Here is a 23,066-nt window from a genome sequence, read left to right as displayed (position 1 = left end):
CCCCCCCCCGACCCCGTCCTGAGGAGCCCAGGCTCCCTAAGTGCCCACATGTCCCTGCAACTGAGGCTACCACGGGGCTGGAGCAAGGACACTATAGGAGGGGCATTACTGGAAACTGAGGTGTTCTCAGGTCCCCAAAGGCCCAAGGCAGTGGGGCGGGTGACGGAGCTGAGCTAAGGGTGGAAGGCAGATCTCCCTGGTGGCCAGTGGCTCGGAGAAGTGTCAGGAAGACCAGAGCTGGGGTCGGAGAGAGCTTTGTCGCCAGGAAAGGACCCTTACGCCCTCCGCGCCGGCCACTAGGGCCCCGGAGCGCTGGCCTGTCAGCTTTGGGACCTGCCTTCTCCCCAGGGCCTCTGCCCCCTGAGCTGTGGGCAGGGCAGTCTGTGGTGTGGTCCTGGGCCTCTCCGGAAGAAGACCCCGGAGGGCAGCCCCGTGGCCTCCAAGCCCATTCTGCTGTCCCCCTCCTGCCGCTGCTCAGCGGAACCCATTTAACAAAAGCAACCTGAATCAGGACTCAAATCTACAACAAAAACGGCAGAGACTTTCCCTGCGGATGGTGACCCCGAGGGCCCTCATGAAAGGGCTAGAAGCAGGCCCCCCTCACGCTCGTAGGAGGTCTCTAGAGCTGCCTGGTGCTTCCTCACCTGGAGTCCACGGGGTCAATCAGGACCCTCGAGACAAGGGGGGCTCATCTGCTTACGCCCCACCTACAGGATTACTCCTGTAGACACGGAGGGCAGCAGAGCCATGGAGAAAGCTCAGAAGGAAGACACACACGTGCGTGCACACGCATACACGCCCACACCCACACACATACACAGACATGCATGAAGACAAGAACGAAGCTTGACTGCGCTTTCACATTGAGGAAGACGCCCCAGGGTCCCTGGAAAGCTGTGCGGCCCCTGGCTGCCGTGCTCCTCTCTGGGCTTCCATGTCCCTACCGTGGAATGAGGGTCGGAAGAACCGACGTCTAAGCCCCCTTCCACCTCTAGGGATTTATGATTCTATGAAAACAGCTTCAGCTGAACCCTGCAATTGCTGTCAAGTTTTCTATTTGATTTCTGAATAGTCAAGGAATTTCTCCGGAAACAAACATTATGAGTGGATCTGGTGGCATTTTAACATGTGCATAAAGGGTATTTCACCTCTTTGGAAGAGTCAAATACGCTCCTCTTGGAAAGTAAGATGATGCAGTGGTCCACTAGGGACCACTGCCACATCTTCTTGCCTATTTTGCCACCAGAACATTCCAATGAGTGGCATGTGGGCAAGGGGACCACAGTCATACTTGGGGATACAGTTTAAGGAGCTGTTTGAATCAACTCTCCAGGGGGACACACTAAAGGAGTGCTTCCATCTGTATCTAATTTTCTTTCAGCCTAGCAAGAACACCCCTGGAGACTCTTAACCTAGATCTCTAAGCTTCAGTTTGCTCATCCACGAAATGGGCAAATGATATTTTTGCAAGAGATGCACTCCGAGAATAGGGGAAGCTCTGAGATCTCGGAATACCACCGTGGACTATGATTGCTCCCACTTCCAAACGTTCAAGCGCCTCCTTAATGGGAAACACTGTACGCTGAGGAAAGAGCAGTCACCGTCCCCGCCACACAGCAGGAGCGTGGCCGGTGGCAGCCTAGGTCTGCCGAGCCTCCTGCATCTGGGACAGGCCACGGTCTCTGCCCGGCACACATCCGTTCTGCACGAGGCACTAGCTGCCCTCGGTCCTGTCTAGTTCTCTTGCCACAGTTCACAGACAGTTCGGTCATCAGCCGAGGGCAAAGTGGGATCACGCTGGTTGACAGCATCCTCACACGCTGAGGGTCACTGGGGGGGAGTCCTTTCAAAGTGAGGTGAGGATTCGTGCCGGAGGGTCCCTGATGGCTGCCAGGCCAAAATGAGGCTATAAATTCTGGATTTGCCTTGGAGCTGTTCTGATTTTTACCCAGAAACTTATAACATGGTCAACACTTCAGGCCTATAAAACTAACCAAATATAAGGGAGATGCCGTACAGTGACGCCGTGGGAGCCTGTCTGAATTTTGACTTTTTCCCCTTTGGAGTCAGATGTCCAAAAGACCCCTTTATTAAACAGTCTGTTGACTACCATGGAATCTGCAAAAATGTTTATGGGCCTCAGGAAGCCGGTCAAGTATGCTGGGGGTGTGGCTCGGGCACTGACAGGTGATGGGAAAAGTCCTTTGCAAAAGAAACTCTGGACTCACTTCACGCCATAGTGATTTTAAAGTTAACGGTCAGAGTCCCTTTCCTCCCACTGGCTGAAGCCACACAATGCCCTTGAAACTATTAAGGCCCAAATTAAGGCAGACCCCTGCCCCCGCAATGGGGAGTTTCTTTGTTAGTCCTGGAGAAACAATCAGATGGAGTACCCCTCTCCCCTGTGTTCAGAAAACAAGAAATGCATTTATCACAAATCAAGGAGGATCTCAGAAATAAGCAACAATTCAGTTAGGGTGTATGATTGCTCAGGGTCGAGATGGGTAAACGGAATTCGTATGGTACCAACACGGTTTAATTGGTAGTGGCTGCCTGGAATGCTGTGTTGAGAAGGATCTGAAGCTATCTCTGGGTTCTGCAGGAAGAGTGCTGTAATTGATTAACGATGTCTGCCATGAGTGTGGGCTTGGGGAGAGTTGCACACATGTCATGTGCTTCCATTTCTCATTGGGGAAGGAGGGGTAGGTTATACAATATTCTTTAGGGTCATGGGGTGGAGATAGGAAAGCCACCTCACCAACTAAACTGTTTGCAGGCCCTTCTTTTTCAGAGCTGTTTTACATGCTGAATCTTGACAGGGCAGGGGGCAGTAGTCCTGGGCACCCCACAACTAATTCAGCGGCCCCACCTGAGCGGCAATTACACAGATGCCTCCACGTCACCCAGATGACTTGGCTCTAGGCCTGAGGCTGGTGCAGTAGAGCATGTTGGAACAATGGCCCTCCTTTCAGACTGCCTGCTCCTGAGTGCCGCCCATCAGCACACACAGCTGCTCATAGTTTTCCCTGAGTAACCTATGAAACCTTCTGGGTCTCAGCCTCCTCATTGCAAAAGGTCACGGGGCTGTCATGAGAGTTGAATGACACAATACGCTCGAGTGTCTGGCTCTAAGGCAGCGCTCAATGAACATCTGTGAGTAGATACTAATCATGCTTATTCCTAGCTGTGGCCCCTGGGGCCTGTTAACAGACCTGGCTAAGCCTCAGTTTCCCCACATGTAATACAGGGAAAACGATATTTGCTTCTCTCATTGGATTGATGAGAGAATGCAAAGGGGCACACAGATTAAAAGTGTAATTCCACTGTAAGTGTGCACTAAGTTCTGCCACTGTATTTTCTTTTTTTAACCAAAGCCCGTACTTTATTCAGATTTCCTTAGTTTTTCCCTAATGTCCGTTTTCTGTCCCAGGATCCCACACGACATTTAGTCGTCCTGTCCCCTTAGGCTCCCCTGGGCTGTGAGTCTTTCTCAGACTTTCCCTGGTTTTAACGACCTGGACAGTTTTGAGGCTTGGCCAGGTATGTTGTAGAATGTCCCACAACTGGATTGATCTGATGTTTTTCTCTTGATTAGACTGGGGCTACAGGTTTGGGAGAGTGCCCTTCTCCTCACACCGTATCAACGGCGTACGCCATCCACATGACTCACTGCTGGTGTTGACTAGATCGCCAGGCCAGGCCGTGGCGGTCAGGGTTCTCCACCGCACAGTCCCTCTTTTCCCCTTTCCACACCGCACACTCTAGGGGGACGTCACTATGGGCGGCCCCCCCTAAGGAGAGAGGAGTTCCCCCTCCTGAAGGGCAGAGTGTCTTCAGACTCATCTGTGACTCTACACACGGGAGCCTTAGCTCTTCTCGCCCAGCCAGAGTATTTTTGTTACTTGTACCTACCGTGAAAAAGATTCTTCCTGTTGCCTTAATAGAAAAAGGACATAGCCAAGGAGACCAGGCTGCATGAGAACCCCAACTCAGAGAGAATCCCGACCCCAAGTCCTGGCTGCGAGGCCAGCCAACCCCATCCCCAAATTTTTGGAAAAGCCGACCAGCTGGCATCTGTCTCCCCCGGCTTTGCGGCCCGGGTGTCAGGGGAACTCACCATGTTATGCTTGAGGATTCTCTGGACCACGGGGGTGAACACTTCAATGACCACCATGGACCGGGGCCGTTCTCTGCAGTGCTGAGGAGAGAGGACACGGTCAGCGCCGAGCCTGCGTGGGTCCAGCCGGGGCCGCTCAGCGACACTGTCTGCGGCTCCGAGCAGGGCTCGGGGCAGGGAGCCCAGCAGTGGGGCCCGGGCTCCCTTGCTGAAAACTGTTGCGTAGCTCTCTTTTCACTGTTTTGGAGCAAGAAAAGTGGCAGGAGATGGGGTCCTTTGTCTGCTTTTTGTCTGGATCTGGAAGTCTGAGACTGTTTCAGACGGTCCAGACAGGCGTCTGTTTGGACACGCTTATTCACAGAGCGAGGTTTTTGCAGCACTAGGATTCTCCTAACAGAGGAGTCTCTTGAACGCCTGGTGCATGAACACCAGGGGTCTAGGGTTTGGACGGCAGAATCTCGAACATTCTGTGACTTTTCGACTCTTGGCTTTGATGAGCCAGCAGCTCTCAGCCGTATCTGATTTCCCCAGCATGGGGGCTTGTTTTTCAAACTGAAGCTGAAGGCCCCCAGGCGGAGCGGACAAGGCCCTGCCACACTGACACATCTCTAACCTGCCCGGACCTGAGGTGCGGGGTTTCCAGCCCCAGGATGAGGACATCGGATCTGGGATATTAGAAATCAGGGAAATCCAAGACAAGTACACTTTCCTCAGATCCTGGGGTCTCGGCCCTGAAGTCCGGCAGGAGAGCCTGCCCCAACATGTCCAGAGCACCTGCCCAGGGTGGACCCAGTGGGGGTGGCTCTGTTCCCCACAAGTTCCCCTTGTTGGGCAGGCCGCGGCTCTGACGCCCCAGAGGGAAAACTGCCCGAAGGCTCAGGGGCCCGCGTGGCAGAGACCCCTCCCTCCAGAGGACAGGGCGGTCCTCTATATTAGGACCAACGCGGGCGGGGTTCTGTCAGGGAATGCCAAAAAGGATGGTTTCTTCTACATCACTGTTTCTCAAACAGTGCTACCCAGAACCCTCCGGTATGATTGACTTTGAACAACGGTCCATTGTTCTAGAACAAAAGTTTGAAAACTGAGATCTGGGAGAAACCATACAGCTTGAGAAGAGAACAAGGAGGAGATGTGCTGGACTCAACCAGACAAAATGTCGAGAGAGGAGATGACCCTCCGTGACAGGCGAGGGAGCAGCTGGCCATGCTCTCAGGAGCCCGAACACTGGGATGTCTGACCCCACCCTGCCCAGGGGTGTGACGTCCTGGAGCTGAGGGCCGAGAAGGCCATGTTAGTTGTCTCCAGTCTCACAAGCTGTTAGTTCTTCCTCTCGTGTGCCCTATGGGGGCGGGGGCCTTGACACAGCACAGGACCCGATGCCCGTGTGTAGGCTTGCTCTTGCACACACACACACACACGCCGAACTGGACATTCGGGTGCTCCCCGTCTTGCACCCCTTGTGGACCAGAGGGCACACACTGGCGGATGCACACATTAAGAATGGGGGTGGGTTCCAGGCCTGAAATGCACCCTGGGTGCTTCAGGCCAGCAGGCCGGGCCGCCCTCTACTCTCTGGGTCACTGGAAAGTCTCCCTAAAGCTCATGTCCCCTGACAAACAGAGAGAGCACGCTCGCTGGGGTGCGGGTCAGGGAACACAGGGCAGGGGGTGGGGGCAATAAGGGTAGCAATAAGGGTAGCAGAAAGGATCGTGCCTTTAAGGGGCCTGCTCTGTCACGCCACGTGCTTGTCTTGCTGGTGGACACAGCCCACACCCCTCAAAGGACAGTGTGGCTGTGGCAGGAGGCTGGGGCCCCGCATTCTGTGCCCATGGGAGCGAGGGAAGGGATTGAGTTTGGGTGAAATAAGTCAGCAGGAGGCAGACCAGAGGAAGCAGCAAACCCAGGCCCTGCATCTTTCAAGGACATCAAATCGTTACATAAAAAACCACGCGGTACAGAACCAAACTGAAGCGTGTGCTGGCTCGGCCCTCGGTCACTGAGGTGTGTTCTCGGAATGAGGGATGCCTGGTGCCCCGCCTGCCCTGGGCATGTGCCGTGTAATCCCCCGGCGAGGCTGGCGCTGCATCCCTGGGAGTGGTTGTCCCGCTCGGGGGTTCCTCCACGCTAACCTGGCACGCCCTGCCCGCTACCTCTGTTCAGGGAAAGCCCCACAGCCGTGCCCCCATGGTGGGCCAGCCGGTGCTCAAAGGAGCCCTGGCTAATAATAACCCGGCTCTGACGTCAGGAGCCCAGAAAATCTGCTGCCAACTTCCTAAGAGAGTCACAGAGACATTCCACAGAAAAGCCGGCCTCCTCCCTGGCCCACTGGGCCTCGTGTCCCACCGGGCCTCGTGTCCCACCTGTCTGGAAGAGAGCAGGTGGTAACCCTAAGAACAGGATGCCCGGCTCGCCTCCCACTGTGTCCAGGGCCCTGACCCCAGTCCACGGGGCCCGGGTTTTCCACAAATCGTGCAAAGCCAGCTCTCAGCGCGCACAGGCAGAGGCGGGCGGCCCTGCCAACACTGCCCCACTCCAGCAGCGCCGTACCTTGCAAAAGAATTCACAGAGATCTGGTGGTGGATGGTTGTTTTCCAGCAAAGGAGCGATGGCCTGAAAGAAAAAGGGACAAACATCAGTCAGAGACACTCGGAGGGAATCGTACTGGGGGGTGGTGGGGGGGGTGGCTCCATAAGACTCACGACGGAAAACACCACCTCTCTCTGGCCCCTCTGTCACCCTCTGGGCCATTCGCTAACTCGCAGGCCTCACTTTTCAGGTGTGCACGGCTCTCACCGGGAAGCTAACAGAAAACTCTGGCTGCCCCCTGAAGAACAGACACCACAATAACGTAAGCCACTGCAGGGCTTTCATGACCTGCTGACGTCCATCCGCATTCCCCTCAGACAACAGTCCCCGACCAGGAGGCAGGGTAGCAGAGTGGTTATAGCCCAGTCCGGGGTGAGCCCAGATGGAGCGGTTACTACGGGCGTGACCCCAAGAGCAGGTTCTTCCTCTCTCTTAACCCCCAGCTGCCCACCTGCCCGGGGGAGCAGAGAGAGTCACTGTGAGGGCTGGAGAGGAGAGTATGTGCACAGAGGGTTGTTTCCTCGCCCTGGAGACATCTGGGGCCAGTGGTTCCTGTGTGGGCAGCTGTCCTGGGCATAGGAGGATGTTCAGCGCATCCCCAGCCTTGACCCACTAGATGCCAGCAGCCACCCCCAGCCCAGTTGTGACAACTGCAAATGTGTCCAGACATGCTTCATTTTATATAAGGAGGGCTGACCGCCTAAGGCCCTTGAACCCACTGCTTCCCGAGGCTTCTCAGGCTGGCTGCATAGTAGACACCAATTCCCACCACCACTCCTGTGCAAAGGTCCTGTGGCCTGAAGGAATTTTGATTCTTGGTTTTCCTGCACCTTTCATAATTTCTGTTTTAATGATATTGCTAAATTTCCAATTCAAATTAAGAAATTCGAACAATTAAAAAAATGTGTCCAGACATTGCCAAATGCCCCCTGGGGGACAAAATTGGCCCTGGCTGAGAACTCCTGGCATAAAGTACCTTTCACAGAGCCTAAAAAAAGGCCAGCTCTCAATAAATGTTAGTTATTGGATGGTTAATGCCGACGTGAAGTCCACTCTCCTTCCTGTTTGCCACACTGGCACAAGATTAGGAAATGGGAGACCCAGGACCAGCACCGAGACTGCCAGGCTGTGTGACTTTGGGTGAACAACTCAACCTCTCTGAACATTAATCTTCTGGCCTACAAAATGGGGAAAACTAAGAGTTACTGATTCACAGAGTTGTTGAGACGGTTTGAGGAAAGAAAACTCTAGAAGCTCCAGAGTCTCAGGCTCGGGATAAGCCCATTGCCTGGAGCACAGCAGGTCACTGACAGCATCACAGGGGGACTGTCTTGGGCTGTACTGGGCACAGAGCAAGGGGTGACGGTTTTTCCTAACTCCCCAGGGAGGTTCTGTGGGTCTCCCTCTCACCGACTCCCCCTCAGACCCTGCCTGCCTGGTTTCAGAGGGACTCGTCGATCTGCTCCCCCAACAGCAATGCCCTTGGATCCAGGTAGGGACCTCTCAGTCAGACCTTCCGCTTGTCTCAGGACCCTCAGGAAAAAGAAAGCACAGCTGCATGCCAGTAAGAGGTGACCCTTAGTTGACCAGCTATGTGAGTGAGTACACCTCTGTGAAAAATGAAGTCACCTAAATTAAGGTTTTGCTTCGTGGCACCAACAATCAGGTTGACAAACAGCTGGAGACGTGGCCCAGGGTCTGGCTTGTCTGGGGCTGTGCTGTCCAACGCAGCAGCACCAGCCACACGCGATGATTCAAATTTTAACTGACATGAAATAAACGATTTAAATGAAATAAACCTAAAAAATGCAGTTCCTTAGTCACAGCAACCACATTTGAAGTGCTCAGTAGTCTCACGTAGCTAGTGGCTCCCGCCCTGGACAGCATGGAGAGAACTCCCATCGCTGTAGAAAGTTCTCCCAGGCGGCGAGGGGATGGGGTGGGTGGGCTCCCAGCTAACGGTGAGGCTGAGGACACCCTCCTCTGTCAACCCCCACAGCCACATGAACCGAGGATCATACTGATGGTGACAACACGCCGAGAGTGACATCGGCCACAGCAGCCACGCTCTGGGGCACCCTGGTGGCGGGCTCTGTGCTAACTGCATCTTGTCACCTCATCTTCACCCTGCACTGGGAGGCGGGTGTGAGTATTGGCCCCTTTTCTCAGAGAGATTAAGTCTGCGGCCCAAGGTCGCAGTGAGAACGTGGCACAACCAGGAGCTGAGCCTCCGCCTGAGACTCGGGAGCCCGGGTTGTTCTCATGCCACTTCCCAGCCCTGGCTCTCCACACCACCCGGAAACAACCTATCTGGTGGCAACAACTACATTTAAAGAGAAACCGGGCAACGAAAGACAACAAAACACCCCAAGTCAGCCCGGCCCGTGATTCTGGCTCGGCACACTCATTCCCAGAGGCTGGGCGCCCGGCCCGCTGTGTGGGCATTCTCTGCTGCCCCATGCCGAGCCAGGCCCGCCAGCCAGTAAACACAGGGAGAGGTCAGGGCCCAGCAGGGGCGGCAGGACGGGGCGCCTCCCTATAGGCTGGGAGTCACTGCCTGGCTGGCCCGCTGTGCTCCCCACACCAGCTCTGGGACCAGCTTGGGGGGAGGAGGGACCATACGCAGGGGGCAGTTCCTCTGGGTCAAGGCCCTTCAATCCTGCCAGGCCCCCTCTCTCATGGGAAGGAGCCAAGGAATAAAGGAGTGGGAACAAATTAATCGCCCACAGTGGGCATTAGGCGTGGGCTCTGTGCTTCCATGGCTATTATCTCATCTGATCCCATGACAAATAGGAGGTCAAGCATTAGTTATTTGCATTTGTACAGATGAAGAGACAGAGGGTCAGGGAGGTTACAAGGCTGCCCCGGTCACAGAGTAATGAGAACTTTAAAATGCACAGTTAATTAAAAGAGCTCATATTTTTGTAGAATCTTTCCATGAGCCTGGCCCTCGCTAAGCGTGTTAGGTGCATGAGCTCATCCAACCCTCCCAACAGCCCAGTAAGAGAGGCACTGTTGTCACACCCATCTGATTGATGAGAAGACTGAGGCTTAGAGCATCGAGTTAGCTGGAAACCACCTGAATGGCCATCTAAACAAAAATCTTCTAGAGCCAGCAGAAAGAAGGGGGTAGACCAGTGGTTCTCAAGGAGGGGCGACTTTGTCCCCCGGGGGGTATCGGCATGTCTGGAGATGTGTTTGATTGTCATGACAGGGGAGCGCCAGTGGCATCTAGTGGGTCTAGGCCAGAGATGCTGCTCAACATGTACAGGACAGCACCCCCCACAAAGAATTGCCCATCCCCACATGTCACCAGCGCTGAGCATGAGAAACCCTGGCGTAGGTATGCCCGAGAAGACGTGAAAGATCCCAGACACACTGTTAAGCGAAAAAACAAATGCAGAACAACACATCCAACATCACATCATTAGTGTTAAAAAACAAAAAATAAAAATACAGCTGTATCTGTCCGTGTGGGTGTGTCACCACCTGGAAACCCCTGGGGCTGTCTCCGAAGACGGCGCTGGGATGGGGTGAAATCCGTTCTGGGATTTTTTCTTTTTTCTTTTTTTACAACGAAGATATACTCATGAAATACTTGAAATGAAAAATGAAAGATAATTTTAATAAAATTTAAAGTTCTTCCACAACTCGCCCAAGCTCACGTGTACGGGCTGGGCCCCGGGTCTGTACCAGGCTCTGGACTCGAACCCCCATTCAGCTTGGAGCCCACGTTCTTCACCAGCACGCGGGCCAACAGCTAGGGCCCGGCCTCAGGTCCATGCTTGCCCAGGGACACGCCAGCTGTTTCCAGCCGCCGATTAATTACCTATTGCAGAGACCGCCTGATGGGCAGACTGAATAAAACCAACTCCAGTGACTTTTGAAAGTCCTTAGAAAAATAAGTACATTAAAAAAACACCAAGCCCCACTGGGAGAAGACTCATGGCCAACAGGTCACATCACAGAACGTAACTGTTGGACCAAAAGGAGGCTACGGAAGGTTCATAATAATGACAACAGCACTGGGAATAAAGAGGAGGCTGAGGGTCAGAGCCTGGGATCCAATTCTTCATGTTCTCAGCACCCCCGCAGAGCAGGGAGGCCGGGCCCGGATGATGAAAGGCTCAGCCTGGCCAAAGGAGCCCGACAAATGCAGCCGGGATTTCTCAGACCTAGATTCCTCTCCCAGGCTCGTCCCAAGGCCAAAGCCGCCTGCCTGCCTTCCAGGGCCGAGGGGCACCGTGGGACCCACAGGGGTCACCAGCAGCAAGAGGAAGACGCCGACTCCTTCCCCAGCAGCCATGTGCCCACCTGCTTCTCCACCAGCCGGAGGCTCACCGCTTTCCTGTGCACGTGCTGGGCCCCCTGCCTGGACTGCCTTTGCCTGCAGCCCTCCTAGCCATCCTTTAAGACTGCTTGCTCACCTCCTCCTGGAAGCCCTCCGTCATCTTCCTCCCAACACCCTCCCTGAGGGAGGAGCTTGGTGCCCGCCCTCTGTGCTCCCCTAACACCCTGAGCAAACCTCAACCTCTGACCATGATGTTTCTTGACAATTTGTTGACCTGCCAGGTTCTCCCGGCAACAGTAAATCCCTCGATGGAGGCTCTGTGTCTATGGAATGGAGACTGGTGCCTGGCACATACTTGTACTCACATGTCAACAAACGTCTGTTAAATGACTTTATTAATTAACAGTGTACCAGAGAAAGGTGGTGGTGGGTGATTGGGGGTGCCTGAGTTGAGGTTCCCTCTGTTCTGGCAAGAGAAGGCAAGGGGGTGCCCAGGGTGGAGCACGGGAAAAACCTCTATATTTTTAGCAAACACCCACTGAGCATGTACCGCATGCCAGACACCGCGGCTGCCGCTCTGCAGAAGCTGCTGCCTTTACTGCAATAAAAGGCCCAGGGCTCCCCTCCTGTGGTGCCTATAGGACCCAGCTAGGGCAAGGAGGGTGATTCTCCAGTCTAGGGGGGCCAGGGCCTAGTGGGCCCCTGAAGCCCTCATTCAGCTCAGAGGGACACAGTGTCTGGGATGCTGCCCTTGTTTCAAAGGCTGCAGCTGCAGGACTTCTGGGTGGGTGAATGTTCCAGGTCCTTTCCTGGACACCGGAGGCTCGGCCTCTCACTTCCACCTCAGGTCCTACCTCTCTGCTTCCCACTTCCTTATACTTTATGCTCCAGGAGTGCTGAGGCTTCCAGAACATACCATGTTGCTTTAAATCTCTGTGCAAGTTTCCTCTCTCTGGAATGCCTTTACCATGTTTTGCCGTCTGGCAAACTCCTATTGATCCTTCAAAACCCAGCTCAGGCATCAGTGCCTCCAGGAAGCTCTCTGGCTTCTTTCTCAGGTGAGTTTATCACTCCACTCTCTCCACTACATGCCCCTATTTTTACAGGGATCACATTTGTCTTCCTACAAGAGATGATGACGTCTTAGGGAGCAGGGGCTGTATTTGAATCCACAGAATCAAATATACAGCAAAGCGGTGGATTCAAATACACAGCATGGTGCTTGGCACCCAGTAGGTACAACTTCATTTCTTTCTTCTCTCTAGTGAAAGTCATGTTTCATAGCTTAAAATCACCCAGGAAGATATTTCCCCCTAAAGGATGTTTAGATCATAGTCAAGTCCCAAAAAATATCATCTCATCTCAATTTGCATATCAGAGGGAATTAAATCCAGGTTCCATTTGTGGATTAATTAGGAGACATGTCCTGGGGCAAGAAGGAGGACGTTTACCTTTCAGCTAATAGGCTTAATAGCCTCTGAACAAATTACACCGTCTCTGCCACCTCCTGCCTTCAGCTCCCCACGGCAGACCCAGGAAGGAGGAGGCGATTAAGACCCATTTGCTACAACCTCCCAGACTGCTCATTACTTCCCCTGATCGATTGGGGCTCTGAAATGTGCAAAAGCAAGAGGGAGACACATGTGGCTCGACAGAAAAGACAAAGCTGAGCAACGTCGCCGTGCTGGTGGATGACGCTGGCGCCTGCAGAATTAACCGGGCGCGCCAGGGAGGGACCGGGCGCGCCAGGAGAGGGACGGCGAGAGACTTACCACAATGATGTTTTCATGCTCCTGGGTAGTCAAGTTTGTGTTCTAGACGATGGAACGGGGGACGCGGGAGGAAAAGAAAACAAAGCAAAACAAAACAACGTCAAGAAAATGGAACATTTGTATCTCTAAGGTCCACACACTTTCAAAACACTTACAGCCCCTCAGACAGAGGAAAGCTGTCACTTTTTCTTAATTAAACAGATCAGAAGACCCTCAAAGGCAGGGTTGGGAAGGGGGAGAAGTATGGCTTCGGGGCAGGAGAAACTGAGTTCCAAGTCCCTGTCTCGCCATGTGTACATTATGTGACCTTGGGCCAGTCCCTTCCCCTCAGTGAGGCTCAGTCTGGTCCTCGTAAGCAGACATCTTTACACTAAACCTGTGCTTGGCCCTGGTCGGAGCACACGACCTGGAAGCCAGAAGGCAGGTTTGTAATAAACACGCAAAGAAACAGACTTTTGAGTCTTGACTCTGTGCCACGCAGTCCATCAGGAGTAGCAAACATATTATTTCTGTGGTTCTCAAACTAGATCCCCAGGGAACACTAGTGTTCCATGAGTTGGCCCAAGATGTTTCAGCTAAATTCAAATTCTAGCAATTTAACGTGCAAATATAATATTAAGTTGAATGGATTAAACTTGCTTAATTTTTAGGATTTTCTTCCCTCCCAATCTGGAATTTTCTTATACAACTGGTACCTGTTGCTGCTATCCTGTGAGCATGCAAATGAGGAAAGGGATGAATACGTAATAAACGAGAAATTGTGGGAAAACACAGAAACAGCCACTATTGTCTTTTTTGCTAGTTTCGTGGCGTGTTCTGCTCTGTCTGCTTGTCTTGGTGGACACAGGCTTTCACTGGTGTCAATTCCTATTTCCTAGCAAAGCCACACTGGCTGCTTGGAACGCGCCTCATGATCTGGTCAGTGAACTGGCAAGATCGACTGTTCCTGGGTTCTAGAAAGAGCCCTACAGCGCCCACTGCCTGAACAGGTTTAAGGAGTGTCGGGATCTAACATGTTTACGCCAGCCAAAGCGCGAGAAGAGCGAGTGAGCCGTGACGTTGCTTTGGCTCAGTAAGCTGGCCGCCTGAAGGATGAAGCCGGCCATGGAACCAGGGTCAGTGCCTGAGGTCCTCGGGGCCCCGGTTTCCATGGCGACAGCCTGACCTAGGTGCTGAGGATCCAGGAACATGTGGAAGGATGTTTTTTGGATTCCAACACCTTCTTCTTATTGTGGATGTTGGTGGAGTCTGAGCAGCCTAATTTACGGCAGGTTATTAGACATCAGTCATCTTTCCGCCCAGGGTAGATGAAAGCCTGGCTCTGGTCTCTCCTTATGACTGACAACAAGCTCATTCTGCCCCAGGCACTGTGTCAGAGCTTTGTAAGACTCACCCCACCCATCTCTCTCCCTTATGATAGGTTCTCCCACTACCCCGTCCACAGACAGACAGCTACCTAAGAGTCAAAGAGGTGCAGTCACTCGCCCGGAGCACAGATGGTGGAGTAGGGACTTGACCCCCATCTGTCCCGATTCCAAAGCGTCTATTTCCAGCCACTGAGCTATACTGCTCGACCTACGCACCGGGCAGTTCCATCTTTCAGGCAGCTCCAAAGGGACCAGCCATCCCTCACCCTGCCCCATGCACCTTTCCAGGAAGAGCCCTTGGCAACCAAATGCCATTTCCTTTGTCCCTGTCACCCCATGGCAGCCCACACCATTTTGCAGGAAAACTTCCCTCCACAAGCCCACTTCTGACCCGGGGTGGAGAGCGCTCACTAAGAGCCACTGCATTGGAGGGGACACTTGACACCCAAGCTGAGTGGCCACTCCACACAATCAACTCAACAAAGGCCCGGGAGGTCGGGGACACTGGCTTTGCTTGGCCGGTGGATGGACGGTTCTTTCTCAGAATGGTTCTGCTACCTGACAGTCCCTCCTCTGCCTCCCTTCCCCTCCCCTGGGATCCTGCCCACCTTCTGGTTGGTGAGGTGATGCCTGCAGTCCCTTAGGAGGAGGCCTCGGGAACAACTTGAGTAAAGAGAGCAGACAGGGGCCGGCCCGGTGGTGCAGCGGTTAAGTGCGCACATTCTGCTTCGGCGGCCTGGGGTTCGCCCATTCGGATCCCAGGTGTGCACATGGGACCACCTGGCACGCCATGCTGTGGCAGGCGTCCCACATACAAAGTAGAGGAAGATGGGCATGGATGTTAGCTCAGGGCCAGTCTTCCTCAGCAAAAAGAGGAGGATTGGCAGCAGTTAGCTCAGGGCTAATCTTCCTCCAAAACAAAAAAAAAAGAGAACAAAGAATCTAGCTCATCTACGCTAAACAAAAAAGGGTAAGGAGGAGAGACGATTTATTTGTTTTTCCACCTATGCCCTCTAGACATCTAGATGAGGGTGCTTCAGGTCAAGATCACAACCATCTCCTGTGACAATAAAAATGTGACCATTTATCAAATGCTCCCGTCTTCAGGCATAGCGCTGGGCAGCACTGTGTCTGTATTGGGTCATCTGATCCTCAGTGCTGTGAAATGGGTGCCAACCTTGGCCCCCACCTCACAGATGGAAACTGGGCCCTGAGAGGTCTCGTAACTCGTCCACGGTCAGTTAGCCCCTGAGGGCAGAGCCAGGTCCTCTGACTCCACACGCCTGCTCTGAACCACCGTCCCACACAGGTGGGTCTCCCCACTCACTGGTTCAGGTTTATGTCACATCTATGCACAAGCGATGAGCTTCACAGTCGGGCAGACCTGGGCGTGCATCCTGGCCCACCACTTATCCGAGCGACCCTGGGCTGCGAGGGAACCTCTCAGAGCCTCGGTTTGCTCTCTGTGCATGGTGACACTTACCCTGTGGGGCCCCCGGGAGAAACGCAAAAGATCGGCTCTAAATGCCTGCCAAAGTGATCGCCACGGAGCACGTGCTCAAAAAACGTCAGCGTCACTCAGAGAGGTGTCAGGCCTTATGGAGGGGACGCTGCCTGGGCTGCAGTCCCAGCTCCGTCCCTTACCAAATGGCAGTGCTTATCAGTAGAATGGGGTGAATATATCGACCCCTTGCCCGGCACACAGTAGGTGCACAACATATATAAGTTGCTTCTGGTTTTTTTTTTCTTTAAATGCCTTTGTCTCTCCAGCCTAGCACTTGGGGGTCAGCTGACTTCGAGATCCTTGATTTAAAGCCCAAGAAGTGATGCAAAGGCCCATGGGAATGTGGTCATATGAAACGTATCTGAGATGGGAAAGAAATCCCGCCAGAGGCGGGCAACAGGGCCCATCTGCCACCTTCACCTTTGTCCTGACGACGAGCCTGACCTGATAGTGGGATGGTGGGGCCGCAGGGGTGGGCCATGTGGTCTTGCGGTAAGAGCTAGGCAGTCCTGAGGGGCATTTCCAGCCCCACTGCTTACCTGGCAGGTCACTCGGTATCTCTGGGCCTCAGTTTCCTCCTCTGTGAAATGGAGACGGCACAGCTCACCTCTCAGGGCGAATGTGATACTAAGTGAGATGCTTTGTGTGTAAGGCACCTGACACAGCACGTGTGCACTCCTCCAGATGAGAAGCCAGCCCCTGGCCTGCTGACCGGGCCCCTTCTCCTGCTCTGGGCGGGGCACATGGCACCCGCCTTGAATTCCAGACCTGACCACGACTCGTCTCAGAGCTTGAGTCTCCACTCCTCTGTGGAACGAGGCTGGCCTCCCCGCCGAGGACACATCCTCTGCTCCTCTGCCTGTGACCCAGTCTGCTGCCCACTTTCTACCTCCCGTCCCCACCTCCTCCCAGGACGAGGGACCCTCTATTCAGCAGACATGGAAGGCCTGCACCGGTCTCCTGGACCGACGGGCAGTGACCAGCCTGCAGAGAGGGCCGGTTCTAGGCAGCAGGGAACGCGTGTGGGACGCGGCGGGGTGTGTAGGAGCTCCCCAGGGAGCCAGGGGTGGGAGAAGAGCAGGGGCCACTCCCAGGGGAGGAGGACAGAAGCATCACTCTGGTGGCCATGCATAGTTTAAATCAGGAGTCATCAACTCCAGTGTCCCAGGAGGCCAGGCAGGCAAATAAACGAGAGAGAGAGAAGTATTAACATTTCTAAAGAGCTTAGAATAGCGCCTGGAGCAGACTAAAGAGAAGGATGTGTCCTGCTACCGAACAGAACAGTGAGACTGGCTCGCTGATTCAGTCTCATTGTTCCTGTCTGCCTCTCCTGCCTGAACGGGAGCTCCAGGAGGGCAGGCTGTCTTCATTCAAATGTCCAGAACAGTGCCTGGCACACAGCACACGCTCAAAGCGTGGGGCCGCCTGGCAGAGCAGATGGCGTAGATAGGCGGCGCCGGGCAGCGCCAGCTGCAAACTGCTGCTGGGTTTTCTGAGTGTTTTTTAAAAGAGAAGCTGGAAATTCCCATTTTGTTGTGAAATCTCCTGATTTTTAAAATCCCGTGTGAGATAAAGTACAGCTGTAGGCTGTGGGGGGTGATTAGGGCAGAAAGCCATTATCTGCTTGGACCTCTGAAGCTGATGCAGGCCAGTGCTGGGGGAAGACGGAGGTGGGCTGGGACTACCAGCCCCAATGCCACGGGGGCAGCAAGGACGTGCTCCTGCTCGGGAATGAACCAGAGAACTGTGTAATCAGCTGCCATCATAGCACCACCAGCCCAGCCTCAGGGCCAAGACCAATAAGCCCCCTTCTCCAGTTCGGTTGTGGGGTGTGGCAGGGCCTTCATTCCTGGACGGCTCAGCCGGAAACACTGGGGGCAAACCTCCTTCTCAACTCCCTCAAATCGCTGGGGGGAGTCCCTCACCTCCTTCAGCAATGGGGGGACAACACAACTCGAATCCAATTCTGCTGTTTGGTGCAGGGTTGGTGTCCAGCAGAGGTAAGGGAAAGTGACTTAAAGGGGGGAGCACGGTGCAGAAACCAAGCGGGGGAAGTGTCTTACCTCTGAGAGCAGTTTTGAGACAATTTCCAGTGGGGCTTGGTTGATGGAGTCGTCCTGCAGGGGGGACGTGAGGGCCATGTCCACCAGAGTCCGGATCTCCTTCAAGACCACTTCCCAACGGCTTGGGTTACTCAGGACTTTCTTATATTTGTAAATCTTTTTCTGGTTGGGAGAGAGAAAGAGACACAAAAAGTGTTACCGATATGCCGAGGGTGCAAGATATGAGATGATCAAAGAATCAGCTGCGTTCGGATGTGAAAGGCCCTGAGAAACTGCCAGTGTGCATTGCTCTCTCCCCCGTAAGGAAACTGACACTTGAGAAAGGAAGAGCTGTGCCCAAAGTCACAGGTGCATTTGCAGGCAGCCAGGCCTCCCGGACACTAGAAGAGTCATTTCCGATGACTTCAAAGAAGAAGGAAGCAAGTGCTCTTTCAGATCAGCTTCGGCCACACTTATCCCCCAAGTGTTCAAATGCCGTAAGAGTGGAAGCACACCTGGGTCCACATAGGGGCTTTCTTTGAGTTGGAGGCACTGTTTCTGCTCATCTTGAGCCTAAGAGGTCCCCTTGGAGAGTGGTATTCAGCTAAGAAACCAGACAGACAGGCTTGGGGCCAGGAATTCAACCCCAGCCAGGTGGGGAAAGAGCCCAGAATGGCCCCCGGGGAACGTAAGGCGGTCCTCAGCTCACCTGCGATCAGGCTTAGGCACTGTGTCAGAAGCTGGGGAGCGACTGGGGCAGGGGCTGCTGCCTCCCTCGATTTGAGGCAGAGTTAGTTCCGCCTCTCTGACATCATGGAAACAGAAGCCCTTGGAAGGCAGAGGTCCCAGCCAGATGCTCCCTCCCGGCCCTGCAGCCGCCTGCCCCACTGCTGCCCTGGCTTGCTCGGGAGTCTCTCCTCCTAACTGGATGAACTCCTTCACTAAGTGCTCTGTTCCTTGGGGAAAACCTAATTTTAGTGTCACTGCGCCAGCAGCCAGCTGGGGTGACATGTCACCATCTCTGAGCCAAAGTCTGATTGAGGGAAGGACCAAGGAGGAGGTCAGGGCCCCTCACTGGCTTGTGAGGCTGCCGGGGTCTCCCTGACCACCTGGTTTCTGAGTTAAGAATTACAAAGTGGTCTGGGAACCCAATGCCTTAAAGGACATATTTAGGGGGGACATATTCCATATCAAACTGAGCAGTTAATGGTGCTGAGCAAGGCATCCTGGTGGAACAGGAGGCAGACTTTGGAGTCAGACAGACCTTGAGCTGCCTATGAAGTATTTCACCTCCTGAGCCTCAGCTTCCTCTTCTGTGAATTAGGCGTGAAAGCATCTCGCAGCCTCTTCCGACGAGTAACCTTTATAAATCCTGAACCCACGTGGTCTGCTCTCTGCATGGAGCTACGTTCCAAAGCACAGTCCACAGAGGACAGCTGCCAGTAACAAGAAGGGAACCTGGATACTTAACTAGTCTCCTTTGAAGAACTTTAACAGGATGAAATGAACAACCCACTGCGATACAAATCGTATCTTATTTTCTTTCTCCCGTTTGTTCACACTCCCCAATTTTTGGAGCCTTTTACTTGTTAATCATCCCCTTATCACCACCACCATCACCCACAACGTTAACTCACACCAGGGTTTATTCCCCTCATCATCCTGGATCTTTCTCATGTAAGTCAACATAGCTAGTCTCTTCCTCCTTCTCTCCCCCTCTCCTTTCACCTCCCTACCTGCCTGTGACAGCCTCTCTCCTCATTCCACCTCTTGGTCTTACTGTTCTCTGCCCATTCACCATCTCGCATCGAGATCCAGTGCGAGACAAGCTCTCTCAGAGGGCCAGCAGGGCAGAGGAAACAAGTGGTTAAGTGGAAGACGGCACAGTTTCCATCAGGTGGGGGAGGGGAATGACCAGAAATATTTACTTGTCCATCATTTTGGATCCTATAAGGACTGGAGGAAATGCATGACAAGTTCTGTCGGGGGTGAGTGTTTAGCGAATAGTAAATATGCTTTTGATGGGGATAATGGTGACAATGCGCATTTGCTGAACTCCACGACTTTACTGACTAGATGCCCCCAGTTCCCTAGGACTATAACCAGCGTCGGTGTTAGTTACGGTCAGCTGGAGCCTGGAGCCTCCTGGCCCCACTACAGCGAGCCAGAAGCACCGGCTTCCTGGCACTGCCAGGTCTATGCAAACACAAAGTGCCCGATATCTAACACAGTAGAGACACTTCCCAAGGCAAGGGCCCAATCCATCCCGGGAGATGAATGCTCCTTTGAGTCCTGGACACTGTGGTTTTGCTCCGTACCCAGAGAATTGCTAAATTTTTAAATGACCGTGAAATGGTCACAGAAACTCGCCATAGATTAAGCCCCAGAGAAAACCACAACGAAGCATACCCGTGTCTTACCCACAGTAGATTCTAGATTTGAATACGGTCTGAGCTTTAAGTGCCCTCTCTTCTGATCAGCTGCAAGTTATTTACTTTAGAAACAATAATGGATTCACTCTTTTTGTGAAAATGATGCATGCTCATTATAAGAAATTTAAACCATGCTGAAAAGCAAAAAGAAGAGGATAAATGAAAAAAGCCCTCAAAAATCCCACAACCTAGAAATAGCCATCATTAATTCTTGGTGAACATTGTTCCCGCCAACCCTCATTTAAACTTCGCTGAGTCCAGCCCGCCGGTGGGGGTGGGCGGCTGTGTGTCGGTCCCCACTCTCCACACACAGACATCACTGAGGCTCAGAGGCAGCGAGGCCCAGGCAAAAGGGCCCCCTGGGCGCAGCCAGTCCCTACCCAGCTTCCAATGAGCCCCTTCACGGGTGCGCCCAGCCTTGCGCTCGCCACCACAGCCCCCTCCTTAGTGCACGAGGACAACAGCTCTCTAGCAAGCACCTGAACCCCTGCTGAAGAGGTGTCCCCAGGACACTAGTCACAGAGGCTGCATTCAAACCCAGAAGGTCCCAAGGTTTGTAACAAGGGCTAATGTTCAATGAGCATGTACCACGCGCCAGGCACTGAGCATCATCTCATTCCATCCTCACAGTAATCCTAGGGGCTGGGGACCTGCCATAGGCTGAGCAGCCCTGGGACAAGGACCTGAGTGCAAGTGGTTTATTTACATGCGAGGCAAGGCAGGAGACACAAGTGCAGGGTGGAAGGGAGACTGCAGAAGGCAGGAAGAGAAGGCAGTCAGCTAGCGACATCACCAAGCATTATGATGGTAACGGGCAACGTCACCCACCGTGGGAAGTCTAGGAGACACTGCGGGCCATGCCCTAGAGTTGACCCACCCAGGGAGCAAGGACGCTGCGACATTTATCCACAAACTTCCTCGACACTCTGTACTTCTGGCTGCCCCAGGCCCAGGCCACAGTGCTCCCAGAGCCAGAAAAAACCAGAGTGGTGCATGTTCACAGCAAGCAGCCTTCAGAGCACAGTGATGCTGAGAGGGCAAGGTGCCTGCAGCTTCTACTCTGAGACTCTAGCATCCTATTCACACATCAGACTATCTGCTGGAGAGGTGACATGACTTTGCCCAAGGTCACGCAGCTAGAAAGGGATCAACCAAGAGTCAAAATCAGCTCTGGGCAATTCCAAAGGTCTCCCTCTTTCTATCACATTGGTCAGGGCCAGCACAGATGGTGGAGAGGAGGGTCAGATTCGCCAAGAGACACTGAGGAAGGGCTCAGGAATGCTGGGTGGCATGGGATGAGGCCAGGACAAGTCCACAAGCCTCTGAGAGCCAGGGGCCAGGTGACCAACGAGTGGGGGAGCCGTGGGAGGGTCTGCAGGAGAGGCTGATGGGAGCAGCAGGTGGACAGTGCAGGTGTGACACAGTGGCCTTGGGGTGTGGGCCTCTGGTTCCCAGAAGAGGCTGTGAGCCCTGGGGCAGGGCAGCCACAGGGCAGAAGGAGGCCTGTCCGGGACCACAGGGACCCAGTCACTCGCCTTGGGTGACAAATTAGCAGGTTCCATCCCAGGAATTGCGATGAGCTCATCTGGCGATGAGTCACAGCGAGGCTGGGACGGGACGTCTCTGGAACCCTGACTCCCAGGCCCCCGGGCTTTGCAGTGTGGTCCTCCCACTGAGCCCACCTCACCAGGGTGACCTCATGTGTGTCCAGCAGGGAGGGGTTGCTGGATTCCTTTGACAGGGGCCTTAGAACTCTCTCCCTGCTTGTTTTTGTGTAAGGAAGCCAAGAGTGGTCTTATGTTTTTTTAATGGTTGTGAAGAGAAAAAACAAAGAATGTGCCAGAAATCGAATGTGATCCTTTTAAGGCCCAAATATTTGCTATCTGGCCCTTTAGAGAAAAAGTTCGCCAACACCTGGCTGAAAAGGTCAAACCCCAGCCTAGAAGTAAGTGTGTAGAAAGCTGAGCAACATCATGGGCCCTCGGGAAAACGCAGGTTCAAACCAGAAAGAGCCACCACTTCACACACCCCAGGCTCCCTAACCAAAAAGACAGACGATAGCAAGTGCTGGTAAGGATGTGGAGAGACCGGGATCCTGGTACACTGCTGGTGGGAATGGAAATTAGCACAGCACCATGGGGAAACAGTGTGACAGTTTCTCAAAATGTTAAACATAAATTTACCATACGACCCAGCAGTTCTGTTCATAGAAATCTACTCAAGAGAAACAAAGCCAGACTCTACATAAAGACATGTGCCCGAATGTCCACAGCAGCATTACTCAGAAGAGCCCCAAACTGCAAACAACTCAAGTGTCCATCAACTGATGATGGATAAGTGTGTATCTTGACAATGGAATAGTATTTGGCAGTAAAAAGGATGGAACTACTCACGCCTGCCACAATATGCATGAGCCTCACAATCATTATGCTAAATGAAAGAAGCCAGATGCAAAAGAGATACTGTATGATTCCTTTGATATGAACTGTCTAGAAAAGGCAAATTTCCAAAGACAAACAGTGGAACAGTCATTGCCTGGGGCTTGGGGCTGGCAACAGGGAAGAGACTGCAAACAGACATGAGGGCATCTTTTAGGATGACGGAAATATGCTAAAACTAGATGGAGTGACGGTTGTACAACTCGATAAGTTTACTAAAATCATTGAATCATACACTTACAATAGGTGAATTTTATGGTACGGAAATTACATCTCAATTAAGGTATTTTTTAAAAAATCCCAACCTAGGCAGGCAGAGGAGGACATCAGACAAAGCCAGTGGCAGTATGGCTTAGTGGTTAAGAGTGCACGTTTTGTAATCAGCAGATTTCGGTTAAAATCTAAGCTCTACTTCATCCACCCATATCCCCATCTCTCCATCCATCCATCCATCCACCCATTCATCCATCCATCCATTCACTTATCCATCTACCCATCCACTAATCCATCTGTCCGT

General features: G+C 53.2%; 1 protein-coding gene across 4 annotated transcripts in view; it reads right to left on the bottom strand.

Moving 5' to 3' along the window:
• The window catches only part of CMIP (c-Maf inducing protein), a 240,906-nt gene that overhangs the window by 36,555 nt on the left and 181,285 nt on the right, over nucleotides 1–23,066 (bottom strand). For all 4 annotated transcript variants that reach the window (XM_023637379.2, XM_023637380.2, XM_070262099.1 and 1 more), the window contains 4 exons: nucleotides 17,701–17,862; nucleotides 12,767–12,808; nucleotides 6,665–6,727; nucleotides 4,118–4,198 (listed from right to left, as the gene is read on the bottom strand). In XM_023637379.2, coding sequence (XP_023493147.1) covers nucleotides 4,118–4,198; nucleotides 6,665–6,727; nucleotides 12,767–12,808; nucleotides 17,701–17,862 — 348 coding nt within the window. The remainder of the gene's footprint in view (nucleotides 1–4,117; nucleotides 4,199–6,664; nucleotides 6,728–12,766; nucleotides 12,809–17,700; nucleotides 17,863–23,066) is intronic.

The sequence above is a fragment of the Equus caballus genome, chromosome 3 (assembly GCF_041296265.1).
Source record: "Equus caballus isolate H_3958 breed thoroughbred chromosome 3, TB-T2T, whole genome shotgun sequence".
Taxonomy (NCBI): domain Eukaryota; kingdom Metazoa; phylum Chordata; class Mammalia; order Perissodactyla; family Equidae; genus Equus; species Equus caballus.
The sequence above is the reverse complement of the archived record's forward strand: the minus strand, read 5'-3'. Positions and strand labels throughout refer to the sequence as shown.